We start from the raw sequence: 16,830 nt of genomic DNA on the forward strand, positions 1-16,830 counted from the left end.
TCGGCAGCAGGGCATCGGCGAGCGACGCCAGCATGCGCATCGACGGCATGGACCTCGACGGCGAGGGCGACGATCGCCGCGACGGCGCGACGACGGCATCGGCCGGTGCCAAGGCGCCCGTCCTATCCATCTGGTCAGCCCACACCTCGGCCGCTGCGGCCGGTTCCAGGGGCGCCAAAGGTAGGGCGTCGTTTCACCACGTCGCACCGGGCGCGCGAACCAAGCGGTCTCTGCCGCCAAAAGGCGTCACGTCGCTGTGCTACCTCAATGACGGTAGCGGCCACCGCCTCGTCTCTGCGGGATGCGAGAACGGCGTGCTCAAGTGCTGGGACCTGCGCACCTGGAGCAGCGGCCCCGCGCCAGCCGCGTCGACCGAATTCGGCAGCGTCAAAGTCGGCACGGCCGTCGAGGCAACGCGAGGCCGTGACAAGGCGCCGCGGGCGAGGTCCAAGGACAAGGACCTCGGGCCCAGCAGCGTCACGCCGGACCTGACGCTGCTCTCGGCCGCCAACCGCCGGAGCCACGGCGTCTCCCACCTCGTCGCCTCGTCGACCCACATCTTTGCCTCGTCGACCGACGGGCGCATCTACAACGTCCCGGCGTCGTCGTTTGTCGCCGCGCCCTCCCCTGCGGCCCTACCGGCGTCATCGCGCAAAGGGGTGCGCGCAAAAAAGGCACGGCCCGTGGACCCCTCCGACGCCTTCGGACGCGCCGACATGGAGGGGCCGACGCCGTCGTCCCTGTTTGGCCTGGTGACGCCGGCCCAAGGCCGAGGCAAAGGCGAGGCAGGTGGGGGGCTGTACGACGCCTCGCAGCGTCAGAATACCCTGTACGCCAAGATGGCGCTCTACGACGATCGCTTCCTCGCCGTCGGGTGCAACACGGGCGAGGTAGGCCTGTGGGACCTCGGCAACCCGTGCGCATCGACCGCATCGCGCTCCCAGGTCGACCACGACGACGACGACGACGACGACGGAGACGACGACGAGGAAGACGTCGATGCTGCGCAGCTCGCCGTGGCGCGGGAGATGGGGTACGGCATCGCCAACGCGTCGCGGTCCAAATCGACGTCGAGCGGCCACCAGGCCGTGGTGCTGCGGGGCGGGCACTCGGTCAATGCCGAGATCAACAGCCTGAGCTGGTGCAACGGCCCCATGGGCCCGATGGTGACGAGCGTGGGCGACGACGCCGTGGTGAGGTCGTGGGTGCCCGATCGGGCGGGCCGGCAGCGCATCGACGACGAGGAGCAGGAGCGGAGGCAGAAGAGCGCCAAGGCGGCAGAGGAGGAGGGCTGGTGGTGGTAAGGCGTCGGGCTGCCCAGGCCGCGGTCGAGCGTCGTGTAGGTCGGCGCCTGGGTGGAGCGGCGCAATATCATATCGCAGAGCAGCAGAGCGCGAGTTGAGCCGATCAGTCGGCGACCGTGGATCGTGGAATGAGCAGCAGATTAGGTCTGAGAGGGGGACTGGTATAGGGTGAAAGGGGGGCTAGTGTAGTGTCCTGTCTCGAAGCGCGCGGCGCGAGAAGCGAGGGCGTGGCAGGGGCAGGGCAGGCTCGATCAGGCCTCTGCCAGGATGGCCTCGTTGAGCTCGGTCAGTGGGGCCAGCTCCCGCGGCTCGACGAGCTGGAACTCGGTGATGAAGAGCAAAAAGTGGCGGTAGGACGTGTTGAGATGCGCTGCGTGCCCAGAAAGGCGGGGGCCGATCGACGAGAGTGTCGAGGGGAGAGCAGAACGCACGTCAGTCGCCTGTCGATCCACCGCTCCCGGTACCCCGCCCCCGCCCACGTCTTCTGTGCAAGTCGAGGTACGAGCGTCGACCGATGGAGACACACGACGCGAGGCGAACGCACCTTCGATGCTGAGCGCGCAGACCTGGCTAAAGTGGTGGTTGTAGATATGGGCGTAGACGCGGAAGAGGCGGCGGAGGATCGACTTGACGGTGGCGTGGAAGTTTTTGGCAAAGGGCACGCCGACCTTGCTGGGGAAGGTGGCCTCGTCGTCGAGCTGGTTCTGGATCCAGTTCATGAGGCAGTCGACGTACTCGGGCGCCGACATCTTGGTGGGCCGCTTGTACAGCGCCGACGCGGCGTCTTGCCAGTGGTACTCGAAGCGCGGGCCGGCGCACATCACCGGGCACTGTAGCGGCGGTGGATGAGGGGAGTCGGGCGGAGCGGAGTGGGGCGTCAGACCAAGAGCTCTAGATCAGCGGTGCACCAGCAGCGACAGCAGCAGCAGCAGCAGCAGCAGCAGCAGCAGCAGCAGCAGCAGCAGCAGCAGCAGCAGCAGCAGAACAGGCTGCAGTCTAGGGCCGCCGTTGCGATCCTCACCTCGGAAGGCGTGCAGAACTCGGTAATGGTGCCATAGAGCATGTTGACGTGGTTGAAAAAGTCAACGGCTGCAGCAGCAGCGAACGGAAACAAGAAAGACGACGTGGACGTAAGCTCTCAGGGGTCAGCACGCTCGTCGGGCCGCCTTCGACATCGACTGGGACCGGGACTCACTGTTGACGGCCAGCCACTCGTCGAGGTCCTCGCCCTCGGGCAGCACGACGGCGAGACGGAGGTTGCCGCTGCCGAGCGTGGCTTCGGCGTACCGCTTGAGCTGGTACTGTTTCGTGCCCTCGGGGATGTTGCGCTTCGGCTTAAAGGTCCGCGTCTTTGACAGACCGAAAAACGACGACATGGCGGAGGGTTGCAGGCGAGGCGAGGCAAAGGAGGGAGCACGGGCGGGCGATGGTAGGTGAAGCGGCCTCGCTCGTGTCGGCACCAAAGTGTGGGCGGGGACGCGCGGTGTCAGCGGCAAAGAATGGCGAGGATGGACGGGCAGGTGCTGCTGGCTGCTGGCTGCTGGCTCTGCTGGTGGTGCGAGTTCAAGAAGAGAGGGACGAAGACGACGGTGGGTGCAGGTACAAGGTGTTGGTTGCTGGTGGTGGGAAGCGTGCACGGCCAAGAGGCAGGAGGGTCAGGCTGGGCGGGGCAAGTGTTGATCTCAGGGGGCGGCGCGGGGCGGGGTCAGCCCAACTCTCAGGGTCCCGAGAGGCAGGCAGGCAGGCCAGGCCAGGCAGGGCCCTCGGCCCGCATGCCTCGGGCAAGGAGGCGGCGTCCGTAGCGGTGCAGCCTGCAGCGCCAGCGCCAGCGCCTCAGCCCGCTCGGGGGGAAAACAAACACGACCCAGCTGGGAGGCCCTGGGCCAATCCAGGCCTGGCCTCGCCACCCGGGGCGTTCCATCTTCGCCACCCACGTCGCGATCGTCAAAGGACAGACACGCTCAGATACCTCGCCGTTGCCGCCCTCTCATCGTCTCTGCTGCCCACTCGTGCTGACCGACTCGGGCCGACTCGAAAAAGAGACCGAGGCGGAGGATGACTGGGGGCCTGGGTGGAGCAGTCGCTGCGTCGCACGGCGCGCCAGGGGTCGACGCGGTCCGAGTCGCAGCTCCACGACGCACGAGGCTGGATGACGGGGGATGCCTACGATGCCGCTGATGAGGGAGAGGATATAGTACAGATGCCTGTGGTGCGGGTCGCAGGGTCGCGCTGTGCTCGACCGACGCCGCGAGTCGCTCCTCGAGATGGGGGTGGTACTGCATCGTGAAACAGCCAATGCCGTGTCGTCCTCGAAAGAGGAGAGGAGGAGTGGCCGGCAAGGCGGCGGAGAGGGCGATGGACTACGCCGCCCACACGCCAGAGATGCTACTGGTTCGGCCCGAGGAGACCACCCTTGCCCACGCCGTGGACGACAACGTGGTTGCCGCGCATCCTCGTCGCCGCGCCGTAATAGTGCGCCGCGTGCACTGCGTACCGCGCGTCCTCGTCGACGGCGCCGTCCTGGCCTTGTGGTGGTTGCTGCTGCTGCTGCCGCGGTGGGGCCGCCGGAGCAGGCTGCGATACCGTCGAAGCCTGAGCTGGGGGCTGCTCGTGGGCGCGCGCGGCTGCCTCTTCGAGCGCGACGATGGGCCGATCCCAGCCGCTTCCCTCGATCCTATCGGCGTACCGCACCACGTTGGGCCGACGGGGAGCTGCCGACGGTGCGGACGAGGTGGCGACAGCGTCTGTACCGGCATCAGATGGCTCCGCCTTGCAAACGATCGGAGGCGGCTGTGCTTGCTTCGCCTTCTGTGCAGCAGCGGCTCTCCGGGCGTCCCTCTGGGCGATCCTAGCCGCCCTCTCCACCTTCCTCTCCTTGCGGCTCTTTCCCTTTGGCCTCGCATGTGCTTCGATGCGCATTTGCCGCCTCGTTCGAAGCTCTTGTAGAGACCCTGGATCCATCCGCACCCTCCTGGGAAACCCAAGATTTTCCCTCTCCACCCTCCGCTCCACCCATTCATCCATCTTCTCCTCGAGCCTGGCCAGATTGCGGAGTTCCCGGTCGCGCAGCTTGCTCTGCTTGCGACGCTGTCGCTGCGATAGGGACCGGCGAGGCTGGATGGGCGCTTCGGCCGCCCTGCGCAGCGCCGACTTTTTCCTCTGGTCGCCGACAGGATCGGCCGCGCTGGCGCCGAGCTCCTTGTGGCCTGCATCGGTGGTGACGACGTCGAGCCTGAGCTGTCGGACCTTTGGAGGCTTGCTGCTCTTCGCCTTCTTGGAGGCGGGTTGGTCGATGGCAGAAGGAGGCGCTTTCCGCTTGGCAGGTTGTCCTCCGGGAGCAACCGCGGCTGCGACCGCGGACTGCGAAGGTCCGGCCATGGCCATGACCTCGCTGGCCGCCTCCTTTTGTGTTCCCTTGCCGCTGTCGACTCTGCCAGCTCCGGAGACGCCTTGAGCTGCGCCCTGCTCGACCGTCGTCGCAGCCGTCAGTACTGGCAGCGCGGTATCGGGCCAAGCCCTCGAGGCGGGCCATCTCTTCCTGCCGCCGCATGGGCACCGCTGGACGAGCACCTTTCCGTGCGGCCCGTTGCGCTTGGCCTTCCAGCCTCCGCCCATCCTGGCCATGCCGCAGCGGCACAGGCCCCTCTTGACGCCTACGTCGAGCCGGAGCACCGCTTTACGCGACAGGCTGAGCGTATCCCGGGTGTAGCGCGACGAGAGCGACTGCAGCGTCTCCTTCCGCCGGCGCTGCCGCTCTGCCTCGATATCGGCACGCGATGGAGCTGAGGGCTGTCCGGTGGTCGTGGACGGGGCGGAAGGGTTCGAAGGGGCCGCGCGGTAGAGGGAGGCGAGGAAGGAAAAGTAGTTTGCCACCTGGAGCAGGTGCGAGAGGGTGTGGTTGTGCTCGGGCTGCGGGACGGAGCGCGGCAGCACCCAGGCCGGTGCCTTGGCCGCCTTTGCCGCCGGAGCGCCAGATCCCTTGCCGCCCTTGCTGCCGCCGCCGCCGCCGCCGGCCTTGGGCGCTGTTCCAGCTGCCTTTGTAGCAGCGGCTTCGGGCGGCATGCTGAGGCAGACAAGGTCGGGAGAGGACGATGCGGAGAGGGTACGCTGATGAAAGGGGAGGTGGTGGTGGTGGTGGGGTCGAAGGAAGCGGCCAGGGAAGAGGGCCAAGAGTGGAGCGAGCAGCGCCCGACCAAATTTCCAGGCCGGGCTGAGCTGCACGGCGTGCAGGCATCTCCCGCTACCCGACTCGTCGCCGGCCTGCTTGATTCCACTCGGGCCCTGCCCCTCGATTCGACTCGACTCGACTTGGTCGGGCAGGACTGCACCCAACAAGCTAGGCTGCTGGCTACAAGCAAGTCGACCCTCTACGCCGCTCCTCGCCATCTTCCGCTGATCCAATCGCTCCCTCCCTTGTGGCAGCGGCGCGCCAGTGTGTCTAGACGAGCTTCTTGTCCTCCCCGCTGTCCGCCTCCTTGTCATCGCCCTGCGGCGGCGCTTCGCCGTTGAGGGCGCTGTCGACGGCCTGCTCCGTCGACCGCATCATCTCAATCTCGCGCCGCAGCTCCATGAGCTCCTTTTCAAAGCGGCGGCCAAACACCTCGACCTGTCGGCGTCAGCCCGGGAGGAAACGGGAAGCGAGCGGGGTCGTCAGCCACGACGTGGAGGTGCAGACGCTAGGCGAGGTCTCTGGAACGCTACCCACGTAGTATGAGGCGCCGTTCCACACCGACACCGTCAGGATGCCGAGGCTGTCGATACGAGGAGAAAATCGGACGGAGCGGTGAGGGGTCAGCAAGTCCCGCTCATTTTACGGCTACAGTCCGGCACCACTGCTTTCGGCCTCACAAGAAGATACCGGAGGCCTTTGACGAGGGAAAGAGGATCAGAGGGGCCGGCAGCTGTGCCGTGGCAAACGGGCAAACAAAGATGGACCGTGTTCAAAGTCAGCGGGGCCTGTTTGTCATTCTCCAGCCTTGTCTCGAAGAACAGACGAGCAGGCACTCACCGTGGTCAGGATCGTGTAAGCGAATTGCAGCACTGATCGCGGGAAGCGGAGGGCAGAGAGAGAAGATATCAACTCATCAGCACACACGCTGAACACGAGCCGAAGCGACAGCATCATCGAGGGGCTCACGCATAAACGCCGGCTCCCGTCTCTTGGGCGACGCCTTGCCGAGCAGGTTGGCGACGGGGCCCTTGCCCTTGGACATGGTCGAGTACGAGTTGATGCGCTCGCCCGTCTCAATCTTCTGCTTCTTGCGGATGACGATCAGCTCGTAGTAGATGAGCTGCCAGGCCAGGTAGATGGTCACGTTCTGAAGATGCGCCGGCCACAGCGAGGAGGGGGGAAGCGTCAACCTTGCGATGTCGTCGCAGCAACTGGCGATCCGACCGCGCCGCTCCCGCTCGATACTCACAAACCAAAACGACGTGTAGCCATCGAGGCGGTCCAGGCCCTTGAGCGCCGGGTAGCGGACCTCTGCCGCCTCTCGCGGCGTGAAGTGCACCAGCGTTGTGAAGACGAACGGCGCTGTAGATTGTCACGAGATGAAAGGACTGCCGGTCAGCAAGCCGGCATGTGCGGCAACTAGGTGTGCGGGCCCTGCTCACGGTAGAGGTGGATGAACAGCTGATCGTGCGAAGTCATCGCCGCGCGGCATCGAGAGGTCAAAGTGTCAGGCGAGGCGGTCTCCGCCGAATCACAGGCTGCTCTTGGAACTCACCGAGGTCATCTGCAGTCGAGAAAGACGGAGTTAAAGGCTCGACAGTCAAGATGCTGGCTCCCACCGCCTCACTCGTTTCCTTCAACGCCCCTACTCACCTTTTCGAGGCTGTGGAACACCAGCGAGTTCCGCCATGTCGCCACAGAGAACGCCAGCGGGCCATGGGCAGCGCAGTAGCATCTGTCGCAGGCATTGGCGGTTCGAGCAAGGCGATGGGAATCAGTTCCGTGCTTCGCCCGTCGAGTGGAAGCGACGGCGACGGCGACGGCGCTGGCACTCACACGGTGAACAGGAACTTGTTGTCCGGAAAGGCCCAGATGAAGAGCTGGTCGTCACGATGGGCAGGAGCGAGAAGATGCGGGCCGAAGAGTGTCAGCGACGCCGCCGCAGTCGTGTTTGGGGTCGAGCAGCGCAAGCCGTACCAGGTTGGCCACGCTGTTGCGGGAGCGAAAAGACGAATGCCGTCAGCAAGGCTCGTCACGGTCAATAGGCAGTTCGCGCAATGGCGACTCACTTCAGGAAGTCTGCTCGATGCAGGAGCAATGATATCGCAGAAGTCCAAGGTCAGTCCGCTGTGCCTTTTGCGGACCACAGATCCTCGCCTCTCTCTCTCTCTCCAGGCGCTCACAGCAAAAGTCAAAGAGGAAGTAGTGCTGTAGATTGAGAGGGGAAGATGTGGGCCAGAAGGGCGGTCAGCAGCAAGTCCACCGGGCTTGTCGAGGCAATGAAGCTGCATGCGGCAACTCACCCACTTCTTCGAAGTGTACCTGCGGGGAGGAAGGACCGCAGACGCTGGAGCAGTTCAGCAACTGTGACGCTCGCCTTGGCCAGCGCGAGAAGGGACGAGCGACTCACGAATAGACCCGGAGCGGAAGAAAGTACAGGGCGAGTGCCGAGTAGAGGGCGGGGACGAGCTCCGGACGGAAGGCAAAGCAGAGCGAACCTGTGCGAAGGCGCGACACGCCACAGGGTCTTTTAGCAAGAGGCTGATCGCGTCTCCTGGGCCGTAGGTCCATGTGTACGACGTCCGATACTCACTGACGACGAGGTTGAGGACGCCGACGACGAACGAGATCTTGTCGCGGAGGCGCACGACCTTGGCGTCCTGCCACTTTTGCTGCAGGTTGTCGATCCGCGTCGAGACCTGCACCGATGAAGATGCGGATGCCCGAGCAGATTCAGCCTGGTATCAGCGCGAGGCCGTCTTGACTGAGCATCGTCGCGGCCATACTCACCCTCTTGCGCATCTTCCTGACCTCACCCTCCATCTGCTTGAGCTCCTTTTTGTCCCTGGCGCGGCGGACGAGGTCCTCCTTCCTGCGCCTGGCCTTTTGCTTCATGTCGCCCGAGAAGCGGCTCCACCTCCGATTGGCCAGATCGATGCGGGCAGAGAGGAAGGTGTCGAGGATGTCTGCCGGGGCAAAGAACGAGAAGAGGAGGCAGGGGTGACACGAGGAGAGGAGAGTCAGGATCCGATCCAGGGGCGAGGCGGGCAGGTGGGATCAGCCGTATAGTCTCACCAGCCAGGGGCAGGCCTGCGCCGTTTCCGCCGCCGAGGAGGTCGACGCCATCGAGGCTGCCGCCGTCGGAGCTGATGCTGTTGGTGCGCGAAAGGTTGGGTCGGCCGGGCGTCGAGGGCTGCGAGGCCGAGAGCGCGTCTGGCTCACTGCTCGGCGCCTCGGACACGGGCGAGATTGAGACGGGCGGCGCGTCAGTCATGATCGATGCTGTGCGAGTGCGACTGGGCGGAGAGGTATGGTGATGGTGATGGTGATGGTGCGGTCGATGGTTGGGCGGGGAGGGTGCACGCAGCTGAAAGCGGAGAGGCGGCGTAGGCAGACAGGCACGCAGGCAGACAGACAGACGAGGCAGGGGGTCAAGGCGGCCTCTGCTCCTCCACACGCCAAGTCGGGCACGCACGCACGCACGCCGCATCGCGCAGCCCAGCCTGGCCAGACAAGCAAGGCGCGAGGACAGGCCAAAAAGGCAGACCAACACCATCTCGACCTCATCGTCACGAGCTTCAGCGATGCCAGGCAAGCCACGTCGCAACGTCGCCCCGCTGCAGTCACAGCTCGAGGCGACATGCACGCGCACACAGGGACAGCAAAGGGACGAATGGGAGCGGTGGGGAAGCAGTCGCCGCCCACCGGGATACACTGGATGGTCCGAACAAGCAGGGCCGAGTTTGGGCGAGCGAGGGATCTATACAAATACACAGGGATCGTGCGAGGAGATGGCCAGGTCAAGCCTCTGGGCCAAGCCACCCCATCACCTGAGGACCTTCTGGAGGATCCTCTGGTGCTGCAGCTTGGTCGCCTGGTTGCCAGCCGCCAGCTGCGAGGCCGCCTGGAGGGCGCGCGCGGGCACGCGGCGCATCGACGCAATCATGCCGATCAGCACGCTCAGCAGCGCCACCGAGCCCGCCTGGTGCGCCGAGGCGAGCGGGATGGGCACCATGTAGATGAGCGTCGTGATGCCCAGCGTCGCCTGCAGCGTCACGACGCCCGCCGACGCGTACGCCAGCAGCAGCGGCGTCCGCGGGAAGCGATCCAGGATCGCACCGCCGCCGACCGGAGCGGAAGCGGACGGAGCAGCAGCGGACGCAGCGGCAGACGCACCAGAGGCAGGAGGCGGGCGTGCGACCCTGCCGATGGCGGCCGCGCTGTCGACTCCGCTCCTCGCCTCGGTCGCCGCGACCACGTCCTTGTACTGCCGCGCCACCTTGCGCGTCTTCCACGCCAACGCATAGACGGTCAGAGCCGTGGTGATGGCCAGCGTGCGGTGGATCAGCTGAACCGTGACCGGGTTCTGGGACAGATTCCTCCACACCTTGTCGCTGCCGTCGTCGTTCTGGGCGAAGCGGTCGTCGAAGAGCTCGTCGACCGGCGGGGCGATGCGGCCCTCGCCCATCGTCGGGAACTCGTTGTACACCAGCCCGGCGTCGAGGCCGGCCACGAGCGCGCCCGACATGGCCGTGGTGAAGACGAGGGCGGTGACGAACTTGGTCAGGCGGCTGTGGCGTCGGATGAGCGGGTGGTTGAGCGTGTTGGCGAGGCGTTCGAGGACCGCCTTGCTCGCAGCGCCGCCAGCGCCGCCGCCGCCCTGGAGCGGGACGCCGGCGACGACGCCCTTGGCCTTGGCCAGCTTGTAGTCGCGCGTCACCGACAGGCCCGTGTGGAGCATGGCGAGGTAGACGAGGAAGGCGGTGCCCATGTGCATGGCGAGGCGGAAGTGCGAGACGCGCGGCGTCCACTCGGCGGGCGAGACGGTGGCCGACTGCGCCGACGACGAGGGCACGGTGACGGTGGCGTCGTAGCGGACGCGGCCGTCGTGGGTGTTGGCCGTCGAGTTGGGGTGGTCGTCCTTGATGGCGGGGACGGGCACCGTGACCGTCTTCTGCGTGCCGCTGGTGGTGGGGTTCGAGAGGCCCGACTTGACCATGAACCAGCCGAGGAAGCCCTGGAAGCCGATGCCGAGGGCGATGGCGACGAGCTTGAGCCTCGTCTCGCGGCCGACCCACTTCCTCGCAATAAAGTAGCCGGCGGGCAGGACAAAGGCGACGCCGATGACGCGGCCGAGGATGCGGTGGCCCCACTCCCACAGATAGATCGACTTGAAGTCGTCGAGCGACATCCTCTGGTTGAGCAGGAGGAACTCGGGCGTCTGCTTGTACTTGTCCCACTCGGCCTCCCACTCGGCGGTCGTCATGGGCAGGCGCATGCCCTTGAAGCCCGGGTTCCACTCGGTGATCGAGAGGCCGGACTCGGTGAGCCGCGTGAGGCCGCCCACGACGATGATGGCGTAGACGAGGAAGGCGAGGGCGTAGAGATGCACCGCCACGACGGGGCGAGAGACGAGGGGCGTCGAGCCAGCGGTCGAGGATGAAGCGGCAGAGGCAGAGCTTGCGGAGGTGGCAGCGGCGGCAGAGGAGGCGAGGGTGGCAGTGGCAGATGTCGACTGCGACCGGCGGGCATCGGCAAAGGCCTTGAGCAGGGTCGAGTTGCGGGTGAGCGAGGATCGCGTCGAGACCATCAGAGGGCCGCCGGTGGTGATGGTGGTCGACGAGGTGTAGCTGCGCAGCAGCGACGGACTCGCCGTCCTGGCCTTGACACCAGCATCAATCGCAGCCGTCGGTCGGGAGGGACGAGCGCAGAGGCCCGCAAAGGATCGGGTGAAGGGGCCATGGCAGGTCGAGGACCTGGCCAGCGCCCTGGACGAAAGCTGGAGGCCCAACGAGCGCGAGAGTGAAGTCGACATGGCGTTGGGGACGTAGAGGTGGGTGGCGCGTGCTGCGAGGATCGAGCTTCTGAGCAGCTGTTATCCTGGCAGCATTCGAGAAGGGTTGGGCGGAGATGCTGGGAGGCAAGCCTAGGCGCAGCAACGAGCTGAAGGCAATCTTATAGTGCTGCTGCTGCTGCTGCTGCTGCTGCTGCGGCACGATGCCACCGGGGCGGTGTGGGATCCTTGGGAGAGCCGTCGGGGAGGTCCGGCACCGGTATGCAGAGGGGCGGCAGGCCTGCCTGGTCCGTCGGTTGGTTGATTGTCTGACTCGCTGTCCAAGGCGTGGTCGGTCGGTCGGGTGGGTTGGGGATGCTCGAGCGAAGGCCGTCGGTCGAGGCTGGCTGGCGTAAGACGCCCGCGGGACGCTTACGGAAGCAGAGCGGCCACGCCTCGCCTCGCCCGCGGCACCTCGCTTGCTTTGGCACTTCTTCCAGCTTTTTTTGACTTTTCCTCCGGCCGCGCGACCGCCCGCCGCCAGTCCCGAGACCCGGGCCATGCCAGGCCAGGCAGGCGAGGAGGCAGCTGCGCACCATGCCCTCGAGCTGAGCACGCGGTGGGGTGGAAGGGATGAGGCTGGTATACCATGCATGTCATTACGGGGCGATGTCGCGGTCATTGTTCTGATACGTCGTTCTGGAGCGGCTATTCGTGACTGGAGGGATGCGGACGCAAGCACGGCTGGAGCGAGGGGCAGGCGGCAGGCCAGATTAAGCGGTGGTGAGGCGGGACGGGGGACGCGGGAGACCTTGAGTAGATGCGGACAGAGGCGAGTGAAGACAGCCCGATCAGCGTGGTACAGACCGAGCCGCAACACGGCGATGACAGATGCGAGGCAGAGTGGGCAAGAGCGACAAGTGATCCATGGCAGAGAGGCGTGCGAAACGAAGTGGTGGTCGAGCCGGACAGCGCGAGGGGGGATTCGAGGGCACGAGGTGAAGAGAAGACCGTTTTCAGGAAGCCGGAGGGCTTGCCAGCGGCGTTTCGATCTCTGCCAGCTTGCCCCGCGGTCGGAATCCCTCGCGCCCGCCGCCGAGCCCGTGGTGCCAGCCCGAGACCGGGCTTCCGGGCCGCGACGGTGGCGTCCAGGGCGGCAGCGTAGCGTTTTCGTCGTGGCTGTCGATCCACGCCCCCGGAGCGGTGGGGGCGCCCTCGAGCAGCCTCTGCTCGGCCTCGGTCAGCTCCTCGGTCGTCCTGCCGCAGTTGCAGGTGTCGTGCGAGGTGCCCGTGCGCTCCGGAAGGTGGCTGACGGCCCACGGCGTGTTGAGCGGCAGCGACCGCGGCGTCGAGTAGCCGCTGCGGTGGCCGCTGCCCGACGTCTCAATGTGGCCGCTCGACGCCGGCGTGAGGGCGTGCAGCCCGAGATTGCCAAGACCCCCGCCGCTCCTGCCGCGGTCCCGGTCCCGGCTGGCGTTGCGGCTCTTGCGGCCGTGGCTGCCGCCAAAGTGGTGGCCGAAGCCGAGCCTGGTGGGCGACGTCTCGCGCGAGGCCGTCTTGGAGCTGCTGCCCGAGTTGGCGTTGGAGCTGTTGCGCGAGCCGGGCAGCGAGAGGTTGAGCGGCGTCGTGCGCTTCCAGTGGTCGAGCTCGGCCTGGGTGCTGCGCCGCGAGAGGGGCGGCGACGGCGACGAGGGGCGCGAGTTGGACGGCGACTCGAGCGAGTAGGGCGGCAGGTGGATGGTGTCAAAGGTGCAGCAGCACGACGGGATCATTGTCGCCCGCCGCATCGAAAACACCTGCACCTTGGGCAGCCCAAAGCTCTCGCTGCCCTCGCGCGTGTCGAGGACGTCTTGGCGCGAAAAGAAGATCTCGACGCCCATCTCGTGAGAGACGCGGATCTCGGCGCGCGAGCCGCGGACCGTGCTGGGGCGGATGATGTTGTCGTCGGGCAGCCGGACAACCGACTTGATCTTGTACCCATTCTCCGGGTACATGGGCGTCGCCGGCTCGCCGGGCGTGACGGGCGCCGAGACGGATCCGTTGAGCGGCAGGCCAAACGGCGAGATGTTGGCGGGCCCACCGCCCGCGCCGCGCCCCGGCCGTCCCGCTCCGCCGCCGGCGTCGGCGATCCAGAGGGCGTCCTGCGGCGTGGTCCCCTCGGCCTGCTTGGCCTTGTAGGGCATGTAGCCCTTCTCCCACAGCCGGAACTTTTCCGTCGGCAGCTTGAGCCAGCCCTTGCGGACCTCGCTGTAGAGTTCAAACGTCTGCTCGAGAAACACACGGGCGACGTGGACACTGAGACCGGGCGGCGGATCCGGATGGTAGATGGTGAGGTTGGCGGTGCCGCCGACGGTGAGCGAGGCCGAGGTGAGCGAGACCGACATGGGGCCGAGGGCCTCGTGGACGTCATGGTACTGGATGTCGAGCGGCGTGGGTCCGCCGTCGGAGTTGACGTGGAGCATGATGAAGATCTCCTTCCAGGTCGAGATGTGGCTGCGCGCGCGGCCCGCCCCGAGCGCGGTGGCGGTAAGGATGTACCTGACGCGGCCGTGCTTGTTCCTCTCAAACGGCGCGGCCGAGGCCGGGATGATGAAGGCGAACTCGAAGCCGTGGATGCCCTTGTCGAGGTGCAGGCCCTCGGTGGCGCCGCACGGCTGCTGCTTTTCCTTTTCCTTGCCCTTGGACAGCCTCGAGTGCTTGCTCGACGACGGGTGGCCAGAGCCGTCGTTCATGATCTCGAGCGACTTTTCCATGATGATCTTTTCCTCCCACCGAATGGCGGCGGCCGAACCCGTGTGGCCCTCGGGGATGGCGAGCGTCTGGATGCCCTGCAAGACGACCTTGATGCCCTGGATGTGCCGCTCGCTCTGAGGTGGGCAAAGGGGGCGCGACCAAGAGCGAGGCAGGAAAGGAGAGTCAGGCTCTCGAAGTCAGCAAGGGGGAGTCCCACACCGGCAGACGACGGGCATGGCCGCTGGAGCCCACTCACGGGACACTTGATCTCGACGAGGCCTCGGAGCGTCTTGTCATCGCCGGGAAACTCGCTGTTGGCGGGGGGCGGGTGGATGAAGATGTCCTGCGAGACGAGGTGCATCGAGATCTCGCAGGGGTGGTGGACGATGGAGCTGAGCATCTTGGCGGATGTGGATGCGGCAGGAAGCCGCCTTGTGCCAGAGGTAGGCCGATACCGACGTCGAGCGGGATCGTTGCCGCCGCGCTATCGCGGATGGTTGCCGGCAGAGAGGTGGCGAGCAGGGTCGATTCTGTTGGCCCGCTGGCCTTGCGCGAGGCTAGAGACGATCGATGCCAGTAGCGGTGCTGGGCAGAGGTGGCTGTCTGTGGTCGAGGCGGAGGAGCGTGATGGGCACGTTACGAGGTGGTGAAACTGCGAGCAAGGAGGTGGCTCAGAGGCAAAGCGATGCTTGGGAGTGTCGGGATGGACGGAGGCAGGGTGTAGGGCGCAGGGCGCAAGGCGGGATGGCGGACGGCGCGGTGGAAAGATTCCAGAGGGTTTGAGCAGATGTGGAGGCAGCCACCGAGTCACGCACGCCGAGCAAGGCGCGGTCGTTTGAAGCACCAAGCAGGCAGGGCGAGCGAGGGGGTCGAGTGGCGGGTGGGTGCTTCAGGGGCCGCAGTGGATGGTGGTGGTGTGGGTGATGCTGATGGCAGCCGTGGTGGTGACTAGGATGCTGTACCGCTACCGTTGTACAGACGAGCAGCGATGGCCGGCTGCTCAGCCGTCGACCGAAGGTGGCAAGCTCGACAGAGACCGGGATATCGATCCTGGATCGGATGTGGGCCGGCCAAATGGGGGAAGAGGAAAAAATCTCGCGACTTTGGCCCGCACCCGCCCACGCCGCCGCAAGCGGGACGAACCCGGCGAGCCAAAAAATAAGAAATCAGGGCAGGGCAGGCAGGGCAGGCAGGAGGGGGGGCGTCACGCCATCCAGCGCTACCTACCACCGTACCGCCGCCGCCGGCCGGGTGGGTGGCCAGCCAGCAGACCAGGCCGCTCGGGTGCGTGGGTGGCAGGCACACGTACGCACGCTAAGGTTGGCCTCGAGGCAGCGCCGACCCTGCCCTGCCCTGCCTGCTCGCCGGGCGAGAGCGGTGGCGGTACCTACGTATCGTCGCGGGTGGCCCCGACGCCGGCGCAGCTCAGCGGGCCCTAGGCAGGCTAGGCAAGCAACACGCACGCTGCTGCATAATGTGGCTGGCCTTCCTTTGCTTTCATCTGCATGCATGGATGGCACCTCGCCCTAGCCTTCTGTTCCGCTGATAAGAACGCCGAAGGCCAAGCAGTCGTCGAATGGCCGACCGTCCACAGGCCTGGCCTGGCCTGGCAAGGCAGGGATTGCCGAGTGGCTGGGCGCAGCCAGCCGGCCCATCCCTTGATCCTGCCAGCTGGCTCAGCGATAACGTGCGTGCGCCCCCGCCCGTTTCGATTCCGAGGGCCTCCCGAAGTCGACCGGGGGGCTGAGCATCGGCGGTAGGCCCACCAGTCAGCCCCTCTTGTGGCCGTTACCGCGACCTCAAGCAAGGTCGCCGCAAACGTTCCGTGCCGAGGCAGTCGTGGCCTCGGCCGCGGGCTAGGTCGACCTCGAGCACAAGCCCAAGGTTCCGAGCCACAGATAGAGGCAGGCGTGCGTGTGTCCCGCGCGTACATACGCCTCCTCGACCCCCCGTGCCTGCCTGCCTGGCTCAGCTTGATGCGATCAAACCTTGTCCTAGCCTCCCTCCTGCAGGGTGGCCACCATTTGCTTTGTGGCTCTTCCGTACGACGAGCTGGGCTAGGCTGCGCCTCATACAGCAATAAGTCATCTTTCATCGGCGTTGGATCGGTGGAACTTCAACAGGTCCAACCCCCCTCGGCGCTATCCTCTTGCGTGCGCCGAGACTGCCAACGTACATACGTGCCACGCGAGCTCGAATGAAGCCGACGCCAAATGAATCGAGGCTGGTAGATGCTGCGATAAGCAGCCGCCGCGCTCGGCGATGCCATGGCCGGGCAAAGGAGAACAGCGTCCGACGGGACGGAAGCTACAGGAAGGGTCCGTGGCGGCCCTCTGCAGCCACCGAGCCGTCGAGCGTGGACAACGACGGCGACGGCGCAGATGCCCGGCAAAGCTTAGGCTTCCTGCTTAACTTGGCTGGCCAGCAGCCAAAAGGCCGGACCAGGCACGCTCGGAGATTTTTTCTTCGCCGCCCCTAGCCTGCTCGCTTGCTTGCTTGACGTACGGCTGGCTGCTTGCTCGTGCTCGGTTTTTTGAACTCGCCGCTCAAATCACCCGCCCGGCGGACGTGCGTGCGCTTGCGCTTGGTTTGCTGGCTTGCTTGCTTCTTGGCTTGGCACGCTCGCCGGTCGCTCGAAAAAAGATCTGCCGAGTGGACTGGTCGGTCGAGGCATGATGGACGGATCATCAGCGTGCATGGTGGTGCCCTCAAACCCTGGCGAGGCTGGATGAGGCCAGGCAGGCGAGTCGGACTGGGCAAGCCAGCCAAGGCAGACGAACGGCTGCCACGTCACGGCGAGATGAACAGCCGCCGGCCTCGCTGCGTGCTCGCATCACCACGCAAGCGGG

At 66.1% G+C, this 16,830-nt stretch overlaps 6 protein-coding genes across 6 annotated transcripts in view; 1 reads left to right on the top strand and 5 right to left on the bottom strand.

Annotated features, from left to right (window-relative positions):
* The window catches only part of PFL1_04803 (uncharacterized protein), a gene marked incomplete at both ends in the record, with an annotated part of 3,039 nt that extends 1,735 nt beyond the window's left edge, over positions 1-1,304 (top strand). The window contains one exon of the mRNA XM_007882331.1: positions 66-1,304. Coding sequence (XP_007880522.1) covers positions 66-1,304 — 1,239 coding nt within the window. The remainder of the gene's footprint in view (positions 1-65) is intronic.
* Positions 1,305-1,555: 251 nt separating this feature from the next.
* On the bottom strand, positions 1,556-2,680 carry PFL1_04804 (uncharacterized protein; the record flags this gene model as incomplete). The annotated part of the gene is made up of 4 exons (XM_007882332.1): positions 1,556-1,674; positions 1,849-2,134; positions 2,326-2,393; positions 2,500-2,680. The coding sequence occupies 4 exons, from the start codon at positions 2,678-2,680 to the stop codon at positions 1,556-1,558; spliced, it is 654 nt and encodes a 217-aa protein (XP_007880523.1).
* A 1,009-nt stretch (positions 2,681-3,689) lies between these two features.
* On the bottom strand, positions 3,690-5,366 carry PFL1_04805 (uncharacterized protein; the record flags this gene model as incomplete). The annotated part of the gene is made up of 1 exon (XM_007882333.1): positions 3,690-5,366. One exon carries the CDS (start codon positions 5,364-5,366, stop codon positions 3,690-3,692), a length of 1,677 nt encoding a protein of 558 aa, XP_007880524.1.
* Positions 5,367-5,742: 376 nt separating this feature from the next.
* Positions 5,743-8,749, bottom strand: PFL1_04806 (uncharacterized protein; the record flags this gene model as incomplete). The annotated part of the gene is made up of 18 exons (XM_007882334.1): positions 5,743-5,910; positions 6,010-6,055; positions 6,153-6,205; positions 6,313-6,344; positions 6,442-6,622; positions 6,725-6,837; positions 6,918-6,936; positions 7,031-7,039; positions 7,129-7,210; positions 7,312-7,355; positions 7,453-7,465; positions 7,545-7,554; positions 7,659-7,683; positions 7,779-7,797; positions 7,886-7,973; positions 8,069-8,174; positions 8,266-8,441; positions 8,551-8,749. 18 exons carry the CDS (start codon positions 8,747-8,749, stop codon positions 5,743-5,745), a joined length of 1,383 nt encoding a protein of 460 aa, XP_007880525.1.
* A 552-nt stretch (positions 8,750-9,301) lies between these two features.
* Positions 9,302-11,290, bottom strand: PFL1_04807 (uncharacterized protein; the record flags this gene model as incomplete). The annotated part of the gene is made up of 1 exon (XM_007882335.1): positions 9,302-11,290. One exon carries the CDS (start codon positions 11,288-11,290, stop codon positions 9,302-9,304), a length of 1,989 nt encoding a protein of 662 aa, XP_007880526.1.
* Positions 11,291-12,264: 974 nt separating this feature from the next.
* PFL1_04808 (uncharacterized protein) lies at positions 12,265-14,381 on the bottom strand (the record flags this gene model as incomplete). The annotated part of the gene is made up of 2 exons (XM_007882336.1): positions 12,265-14,115; positions 14,238-14,381. 2 exons carry the CDS (start codon positions 14,379-14,381, stop codon positions 12,265-12,267), a joined length of 1,995 nt encoding a protein of 664 aa, XP_007880527.1.
* Positions 14,382-16,830: the final 2,449 nt, after the last annotated feature.

The sequence above is a fragment of the Pseudozyma flocculosa genome, assembly GCF_000417875.1.
Source record: "Pseudozyma flocculosa PF-1 unplaced genomic scaffold scaffold00016, whole genome shotgun sequence".
In the NCBI taxonomy this organism is placed as follows: Eukaryota; Fungi; Basidiomycota; class Ustilaginomycetes; order Ustilaginales; family Ustilaginaceae; genus Pseudozyma; species Pseudozyma flocculosa.